This window comes from Hemitrygon akajei, chromosome 8 (assembly GCF_048418815.1).
Source record: "Hemitrygon akajei chromosome 8, sHemAka1.3, whole genome shotgun sequence".
NCBI lineage: Eukaryota > Metazoa > Chordata > Chondrichthyes > Myliobatiformes > Dasyatidae > Hemitrygon > Hemitrygon akajei.
In genome coordinates, this window is record NC_133131.1 from 4,204,840 (window position 1) to 4,214,824 (window position 9,985).

The 9,985-nt window shown below is 52.9% G+C and overlaps 1 protein-coding gene across 1 annotated transcript in view; it reads right to left on the reverse strand.

Moving 5' to 3' along the window:
• Window positions 1-912: 912 nt before the first annotated feature.
• LOC140731566 (Na(+)/citrate cotransporter-like) overlaps window positions 913-9,985 on the reverse strand; it is an 81,923-nt gene continuing 72,850 nt past the window's right edge. Inside the window, exons 11-12 of the mRNA XM_073053084.1 lie at window positions 5,056-5,193; window positions 913-1,918 (exon numbers count right to left, since the gene is read on the reverse strand). Of these exons, the coding sequence (XP_072909185.1) occupies window positions 1,790-1,918; window positions 5,056-5,193 (267 nt within the window). The 3' untranslated portion in view covers window positions 913-1,789. The remainder of the gene's footprint in view (window positions 1,919-5,055; window positions 5,194-9,985) is intronic.

Genomic DNA, 9,985 nt, shown 5'->3' on the forward strand with positions numbered 1-9,985 from the left:
GTACCAGTCCTTGGGATTTCACCAGTCGTCACTGACTTTTGAAAAATACACGTTTGTATATATAATTGCAGAGCTCTTTAAGTTCCATTGGATATATGTTGTCTGGCCCTGGAGATTTATTAACTTACAGTCTTTTCAGCTGAAGCAGGACCTCACTTTCTAAGAATTCTATGTCACTTAAAACAACCTTATTTTTCTCTACATTTACTGGCATATTGCTAACATCCCCACAGGTGAATATTCTGGCAAAATATGAGTTAAAAGTACCTGCTATGTCCTTCTCTGCATAAATTAACACCCCACTATTAATCCTAAAATGCTTAACTTCCTCCTAGACTTTCCTTTATTGTTAAAGTATTGAAAAAAAATCTCTTGAACTCAACTGGTGGACGAAATCTGCAAGGACTCTGGGATCTGTTGACTCCAGGGATTTGATAGTTACTGTTCTCCTGCCCCTTGCTGCCTGCAAGTTCCTGATCAATGGTTCTCTCTGGGACGTTACATGGACCCTCTACAGTGCGACAGAACCAATCATGGCTGCAGTGAAAGGGCGGGGAGGAAGCAAATCTCAACTGCTGTCAGTGACTCAGCTTTCACTACTCTCTTCCAGGTAGTCACCGCACTCTGGGTGAAGAAATCTCCCTCGGTACATACCACTCTCCACTCCCTGAGTGAAGGAGTCTCCCTCTGATTCCTACATCTCACTTCTCTCCAACCCTAACTCTGTGTCTTCTGATGGGGAAGGTGTCCTGTTCTCTGCCCTTAGCACACTCCTTTTCAATATCTACTGCACCCCCCCCCCCCACCATCATCTCTTTATCTCCTCTGCTTAGGGAGCGCAGATACACACTCTCCTTACCCACAGTCCCACCCCCCCCCCAACCCCTCAGACAACAAACTGGTCACAGAATGTCAGGATACTGTTCATTTAATGTTTCCAGAAACTCCAGTTCAACTAAATCCAAACCCCCAGGTTTCACCTACATGGACACACACAATCTCACAAGACACACACACACACACACAGACACAATCACACACACACACACACACACACACACACACACACACACACCTTCACACTCACATTCAAAGCACAAATGTGCACAGATACACGTGTACACACATGTCACATGCGTGTTGATGGGTGTGAGTGTGTGTAATTTATCTGTATATGCACGTGTGTATCAGAAGCGTAAATGTGCCCGTACACGCATACTCACACCCATATCGATAAACGCATGTGGAAATGTGCCAATGAACACTCGGAGTTATTGCAGAAGTTTGGGACTCCGGTGGGATCCGGGTGATAAACACCGGAGATTCTGCAGACGCTGGAAATTCAGAGCAAAATACACAAAATGCTGGAGCGACTCATCAGACGGTCGGGCAGCGTCTGTGGAGGGGAATAAAGAGTCGACGTTTTGGCCGGGACCCTTCGTCAGCAGCAGCGCGGCCGGTGCTCGGGTGAAGGTGTCTGACCCAGCGGGCGCCGTAGGCCGTGGGGAAACGGTGCTCCCGCTGCGGCCGAGGTCGAGGTGAGGCGAATCGACAGAATTGACGACAGAGTAAAGGTGTCCAGGGGTCCCAGTGAGCTGACCAGGTCCCGCGGCAGCTTGCAGTCACAAAGTTTTTGTGCAAAGGCTTAAAATGTCCGGGCTAATTTGACACTTGCGTGACTAAAATTGGTGGCGGCGGTGAAAGCCGCGGTGGCTGCTCTTGATCAATGGCAGCAGGGTTATCGATGCAGTGGCGGTCTGCCAGCTGGCTGCTCGATCCTGGCGCTGACTCAAGGCTGGACAGTGTTGTTTACCCAGCTGGGCATATTACCCAGGTCGAACATCAGCATTCCCCAAGTGTTCACGCCCAGCGAGACGACCAGCACGCCGATCAGGTTGACAATGAATCCAGCTTTCACCTGACAGACATCGGAGAAATGGAGGGAAAAACGCGTCAGAGGTCATTGCAGCTCCCTCTACACTCCCGGGGTCAGACACAGAGTGAAACTCCCTCCACACCGTCCCATCACACACTCCCGGGGTCAGACACAGAGTGAAACTCCCTCCACACCGTCCCATCACACACTCCCGGGGTCAGACACAGTGTGAAACTCCCTCCACACCGTCCCATCACACACTCCCGGGGTCAGACACAGAGTGAAACTCCCTCCACACTGTCCCATCACACACTCCCGGGGTCAGACACAGAGTGAAACTCCCTCCACACTGTCCCATCACACACTCCCGGGGTCAGATACAGAGTGAATCTCCCTCCACACAGTCCCATCACACACTCCCGGGGTCAGACACAGTGAATCTCCCTCCACACTGTCCCATCACACACTCCCGGGGTCAGACACAGAGTGAAACTCCCTCCACACCGTCCCATCACACACTCCCGGGGTCAGACACAGAGTGAAACTCCCTCCACACCGTCCCATCACACACTCCCGGGGTCAGACACAGAGTGAAACTCCCTCCACACCGTCCCATCACACACTCCCGGGGTCAGACACAGTGTGAAACTCCCTCCACACCGTCCCATCACACACTCCCGGGGTCAGACACAGAGTGAAACTCCCTCCACACTGTCCCATCACACACTCCCGGGGTCAGACACAGAGTGAAACTCCCTCCACACCGTCCCATCACACACTCCCGGGGTCAGACACAGAGTGAAACTCCCTCCACACTGTCCCATCACACACTCCCGGGGTCAGATACAGAGTGAATCTCCCTCCACACAGTCCCATCACACACTCCCGGGGTCAGACACAGTGAATCTCCCTCCACACTGTCCCATCACACACTCCCGGGGTCAGACACAGAGTGAAACTCCCTCCACACCGTCCCATCACACACTCCCGGGGTCAGACACAGAGTGAAACTCCCTCCACACCGTCCCATCACACACTCCCGGGGTCAGACACAGAGTGAAACTCCCTCCACACTGTCCCATCACACACTCCCGGGGTCAGACACAGAGTGAAACTCCCTCCACACCGTCCCATCACACACTCCCGGGGTCATACACAGAGTGAAACTCCCTCCACACTGTCCCATCACACACTCCCGGGGTCAGATACAGAGTGAATCTCCCTCCACACAGTCCCATCACACACTCCCGGGGTCAGACACAGTGAATCTCCCTCCACACTGTCCCATCACACACTCCCGGGGTCAGACACAGAGTGAAACTCCCTCCACACCGTCCCATCACACACTCCCGGGGTCAGACACAGAGTGAAACTCCCTCCACACAGTCCCATCACACACTCCCGGGGTCAGACACAGAGTGAAACTCCCTCCACACCGTCCCATCACACACTCCCGGGGTCAGACACAGTGTGAAACTCCCTCCACACCGTCCCATCACACACTCCCGGGGTCAGACACAGAGTGAAACTCCCTCCACACTGTCCCATCACACACTCCCGGGGTCAGACACAGAGTGAAACTCCCTCCACACCGTCCCATCACACACTCCCGGGGTCAGACACAGAGTGAAACTCCCTCCACACTGTCCCATCACACACTCCCGGGGTCAGATACAGAGTGAATCTCCCTCCACACCATCCCATCACACACTCCTGGGGTCAGACACAGAGTGAATCTCCCTCCACACCGTCCCATCACACACTCCCTGGGTCAGACACAGAGTGAATCTCCCTCCACACCGTCCCATCACACACTCCCGTGGTCAGACACAGAGTGAAACTCCCTCCACACCGTCCCATCACACACTCCCGGGGTCAGACACAGAGTAAAACTCCCTCCACACCGTCCATCACACACTCCCGGGGTCAGACACAGAGTGAAACTCCCTCCACACCGTCCCATCACACACTCCCGGGGTCAGACACAGAGTGAATCTCCCTCCACACCGTCCCATCACACACTCCCGGGGTCAGACACAGAGTGAAACTCCCTCCACACCGTCCCATCACACACTCCCGGGGTCAGACACAGAATAAAACTCCCTCCACACCGTCCCATCACACACTCCCGGGGTCAGACACAAAGTGAATCTCCCTCCACACCGTCCCATCACACACTCCCGGGGTCAGACACAGAGTGAATCTCCCTCCACACCGTCCATCACACACTCCCGGGGTCAGACACAGAGTGAATCTCCCTCCACACCGTCCCATCACACACTCCCGGGGTCAGACACAGAGTGAATCTCCCTCCACACTGTCCCATCACACACTCCCCAGGATCAGACACAGAGTGAATCTCCCTCCACACCGTCCCATCACACACTCCCGGGGTCAGACACAGAGTGAATCTCCCTCCACACCGTCCCATCACACACTCCCGGGGTCAGACACAGAGTGAATCTCCCTCCACACCGTCCCATCACACACTCCCGGGGTCAGACACAGAGTGAATCTCCCTCCACACCGTCCCATCACACACTCCCGGGGTCAGACACAGAGTGAACCTCCCTCCACACTGTCCCGTCACACACTCCCGGGGTCAGACACAGAGTGAATCTCCCTCCACACCGTCCCATCACACACTCCCAGGGTCAGACACAGAGTGAATCTCCCTCCACACTGTCCCATCACACACTCCCCAGGATCAGACACAGAGTGAATCTCCCTCCACACCGTCCCATCACACACTCCCGGGGTCAGACACAGTGAATCTCCCTCCACACTGTCCCATCACACACTCCTGGGATCAGACACAGAGTGAAACTCCCTCCACACCGTCCCATCACACACTCCCGGGGTCAGACACAGAGTGAAACTCCCTCCACACTGTCCCATCACTCACTCCCGGGGTCAGACACAGTGAATCTCCCTCCACACCGTCCCATCACTCACTCCCGGGGTCAGACACAGTGAATCTCCCTCCACACCGTCCCCTCACTCACTCCCGGGGTCAGACACAGAGTGAATCTCCCTCCACACCGTCCCATCACACACTCCCGGGGTCAGACACAGAGTGAAACTCCATCCACACTGTCCCATCACACACTCCCGGGGTTACCCTTTTCATCACTGCCCTGGATGTTGGCCATCCTAGACCCCTGCTGGCAATGACCTACCATGTCGAACACCTTCACGTAACCGTAGGAGAAGACGATTGAGTTTGGTGGGGTTGCCACCGGCAACATGAATGCGAAGGACGCACTGAGGGTGCAGGGCAGCATGATGTAGAGTGGGTTGATGTTAATCCTCTGGGCCTGTGAATGCAAACACAACACACAGCAGATGACACGAAGGGTAGAGGTGTTGTAGATAGTGAGAAGGTTGTTCTGGGTCACAACAGGATGTGGAGCTGCGCTGAGAGATGGCAGATGGAGTTCATTCCGAAGAAGTGTGAAGTGATTCAAAAGTTCAAAGTAAATTTTATCAAAATATATCTATGTCTTCATATACAGTCCTGACATTCATTTTCCTGTGGGCAATCTCGATAAATCTATAGAATCATAACGATAAAAGGATCAAATTCTCTTTGGAAGCTCCAACTTGAAGGCAAAGTAAAGAGTTAATGGCAGACCAGGATTTATATCAGAGTGGAAGTACAATGCGATCTTGGGGTTCACACCCAGAAATTACTCCACGCTGCCGCATGAGATGATAGGGAGGGTGAGAAGGTGAAGGGTGTGTTGATAGGGAGTGTGAGAAGGTGAAGGTTGTGTTGATAGGGAGTGTGAGAAGGTGGAGGGTGTGTTGATGGGGAGTGTGTGAAGGTGAAGGGTGTGTTGATAGGGAGGGTGAGAAGGTGAAGGGTGTGTTGATAGGGAGTGTGAGAAGGTGAAGGGTGTGTTGATCGGGAGTGTGAGAAGGTGAAGGGTGTGTTGATAGGGAGGGTGAGAAGGTGAAGGGTGTGTTGATCGGGAGTGTGAGAAGGTGAAGGGTGTGTTGATAGGGAGTGTGAGAAGGTGAAGGGTGTGTTGATGGGGAGTGAGAGAAGGTGAAGGGTGTGTTGATAGGGAGGGTGAGAAGGTGAAGGGTGTGTTGATGGGGAGTGTGAGAAGGTGAAGGGTGTGTTGATAGGGAGGGTGAGAAGGTGAAGGGTGTGTTGATAGGGAGTGTGAGAAGGTGAAGGGTGTGTTGATAGGGAGGGTGAGAAGGTGAAGGGTGTGTTGATGGGGAGTGTGAGAAGGTGAATGGTGTGTTGATGGGGAGTGAGAGAAGGTGAAGGGTGTGTTGATGGGGAGTGTGAGAAGGTGAAGGGTGTGTTGATGGGGAGGGTGAGAAGGTGAAGGGTGTGTTGATGGGGAGTGTGAGAAGGTGAAGGGTGTGTTGATAGGGAGGGTGAGAAGGTGAAGGGTGTGTTGATGGGGAGTGTGAGAAGGTGAAGGGTGTGTTGATAGGGAGGGTGAGAAGGTGAAGGGTGTGTTGATAGGGAGTGTGAGAAGGTGAATGGTGTGTTGATGGGGAGTGTGAGAAGGTGAATGGTGTGTTGATGGGGAGTGTGAGAAGGTGAAGGGTGTGTTGATAGGGAGTGTGAGAAGGTGAAGGGTGTGTTGATGGGGAGTGTGAGAAGGTGAAGGGTGTGTTGATGGGGAGTGTGAGAAGGTGAATGGTGTGTTGATGGGGAGTGAGAGAAGGTGAAGGGTGTGTTGATGGGGAGTGTGAGAAGGTGAAGGGTGTGTTGATGGGGAGGGTGAGAAGGTGAAGGGTGTGTTGATTGGGAGTGTGAGAAGGTGAAGGGTGTGTTGATAGGGAGGGTGTGAAGGTGGAGGGTGTGTTGATGGGGAGTGTGAGAAGGTGAAGGGTGTGTTGATGGGGAGTGTGAGAAGGTGAAGGGTGTGTTGATAGGGAGTGTGAGAAGGTGAAGGGTGTGTTGATGGGGAGTGTGAGAAGGTGAAGGGTGTGTTGATGGGGAGTGTGAGAAGGTGAAGGGTGTGTTGATGGGGAGTGTGAGAAGGTGAAGGGTGTGTTGATAGGGAGTGTGAGAAGGTGAAGGGTGTGTTGATGGGGAGTGTGAGAAGGTGAAGGGTGTGTTGATGGGGAGGGTGAGAAGGTGAAGGGTGTGTTGATGGGGAGTGTGAGAAGGTGAAGGGTGTGTTGATGGGGAGTGTGAGAAGGTGAAGGGTGTGTTGATGGGGAGTGTGAGAAGGTGAATGGTGTGTTGATAGGGAGGGTGAGAAGGTGAATGGTGTGTTGATAGGGAGTGTGAGAAGGTGAAGGGTGTGTTGATGGGGAGTGTGAGAAGGTGAATGGTGTGTTGATAGGGAGGGTGAGAAGGTGAATGGTGTGTTGATAGGGAGTGTGAGAAGGTGAAGGGTGTGTTGATGGGGAGTGTGAGAAGGTGAAGGGTGTGTTGATGGGGAGTGTGAGAAGGTGAAGGGTGTGTTGATGGGGAGGGTGAGAAGGTGAAGGGTGTGTTGATGGGGAGTGTGAGAAGGTGAAGGGTGTGTTGATGGGGAGTGTGAGAAGGTGAAGGGTGTGTTGATAGGGAGGGTGAGAAGGTGAAGGGTGTGTTGATAGGGAGAGTGAGAAGGTGAAGGGTATGTTGATAGGGAGGGTGAGAAGGTGAAGGGTGTGTTGATGGGGAGTGTGAGAAGGTGAAGGGTGTGTTGATGGGGAGTGTGAGAAGGTGAATGGTGTGTTGATAGGGAGTGTGAGAAGGTGAAGGGAGTGTTGATAGGGAGTGTGAGAAGGTGAAGGGTGTGTTGATGGGGAGGGTGAGAAGGTGAAGGGTGTGTTGATGGGGAGTGTGAGAAGGTGAAGGGTGTGTTGATGGGGAGTGTGAGAAGGTGAAGGGTGTGTTGATGGGGAGTGTGAGAAGGTGAAGGGTGTGTTGATGGGGAGTGTGAGAAGGTGAAGGGTGTGTTGATAGGGAGGGTGAGAAGGTGAAGGGTGTGTTGATGGGGAGGGTGAGAAGGTGAAGGGTGTGTTGATGGGGAGGGTGAGAAGGTGAAGGGTGTGTTGATGGGGAGTGTGAGAAGGTGAAGGGTGTGTTGATCGGGAGTGTGAGAAGGTGAAGGGTGTGTTGATAGGGAGTGTGAGAAGGTGAAGGGTGTGTTGATAGGGAGTGTGAGAAGGTGAAGGGTGTGTTGATAGGGAGTGTGAGAAGGTGAAGGGTGTGTTGATAGGGAGTGTGAGAAGGTGAAGGGTGTGTTGATGGGGAGTGTGAGAAGGTGAAGGGTGTGTTGATTGGGAGTGTGAGAAGGTGAAGGGTGTGTTGATAGGGAGTGTGAGAAGGTGAAGGGTGTGTTGATAGGGAGTGTGAGAAGGTGAAGGGTGTGTTGATAGGGAGTGTGAGAAGGTGAAGGGTGTGTTGATAGGGAGTGTGAGAAGGTGAAGGGTGTGTTGATAGGGAGTGTGAGAAGGTGAAGGGTGTGTTGATGGGGAGTGTGAGAAGGTGAAGGGTGTGTTGATAGGGAGTGTGAGAAGGTGAAGGGTGTGTTGATAGGGAGTGTGAGAAGGTGAAGGGTGTGTTGATGGGGAGTGTGAGAAGGTGAAGGGTGTGTTGATTGGGAGTGTGAGAAGGTGAAGGGTGTGTTGATGGGGAGTGTGAGAAGGTGAAGGGTGTGTTGATAGGGAGGGTGAGAAGGTGAAGGGTGTGTTGATGGGGAGGGTGAGAAGGTGAAGGGTGTGTTGATAGGGAGTGTGAGAAGGTGAAGGGTGTGTTGATAGGGAGGGTGAGAAGGTGAAGGGTGTGTTGATAGGGAGGGTGAGAAGGTGAAGGGTGTGTTGATGGGGAGTGTGAGAAGGTGAAGGGTGTGTTGATGGGGAGTGTGAGAAGGTGAAGGGTGTGTTGATAGGGAGTGTGAGAAGGTGAAGGGTGTGTTGATAGGGAGTGTGAGAAGGTGAAGGGAGTGTTGATAGGGAGGGTGAGAAGGTGAATGGTGTGTTGATGGGGAGTGTGAGAAGGTGAAGGGTGTGTTGATAGGGAGGGTGAGAAGGTGAAGGGTGTGTTGATGGGGAGTGTGAGAAGGTGAAGGGTGTGTTGATGGGGAGTGTGAGAAGGTGAAGGGTGTGTTGATAGGGAGTGTGAGAAGGTGAAGGGTGTGTTGATAGGGAGTGTGAGAAGGTGAAGGGAGTGTTGATAGGGAGGGTGAGAAGGTGAAGGGTGTGTTGATGGGGAGTGTGAGAAGGTGAAGGGTGTGTTGATGGGGAGTGTGAGAAGGTGAAGGGTGTGTTGATAGGGAGTGTGAGAAGGTGAAGGGTGTGTTGATAGGGAGTGTGAGAAGGTGAAGGGAGTGTTGATAGGGAGGGTGAGAAGGTGAATGGTGTGTTGATGGGGAGTGTGAGAAGGTGAAGGGTGTGTTGATAGGGAGGGTGAGAAGGTGAAGGGTGTGTTGATAGGGAGGGTGAGAAGGTGAAGGGTGTGTTCATGGGGAGTGTGAGAAGGTGAAGGGTGTGTTGATGGGGATTGTGAGAAGGTGAAGGGTGTGTTGATAGGGAGGGTGAGAAGGTGAAGGGTGTGTTGATAGGGAGTGTGAGAAGGTGAAGGGAGTGTTGATAGGGAGTGTGAGAAGGTGAAGGGTGTGTTGATAGGGAGTGTGAGAAGGTGAAGGGTGTGTTGATAGGGAGTGTGAGAAGGTGAAGGGTGTGTTGATAGGGAGTGAGAGAAGGTGAAGGGTGTGTTGATGGGGAGTGTGAGAAGGTGAAGGGTGTGTTGATAGGGAGTGTGAGAAGGTGAATGGTGTGTTGATGGGGAGGGTGAGAAGGTGAAGGGTGTGTTGATTGGGAGTGTGAGAAGGTGAAGGGTGTGTTGATAGGGAGTGTGAGAAGGTGAAGGGTGTGTTGATAGGGAGTGTGAGAAGGTGAAGGGAGTGTTGATAGGGAGTGTGAGAAGGTGAAGGGTGTGTTGATAGGGAGTGTGAGAAGGTGAAGGGAGTGTTGATAGGGAGGGTGAGAAGGTGAATGGTGTGTTGATGGGGAGTGTGAGAAGGTGAAGGGTGTGTTGATAGGGAGTGTGAGAAGGTGAAGGGTGTGTTGATAGGGAGTGTGAGAAGGTGAAGGGTGTGTTGATAGGGAGTGGTGAGAAGGTGAAGGGAGTGTTGATAGGGAGGG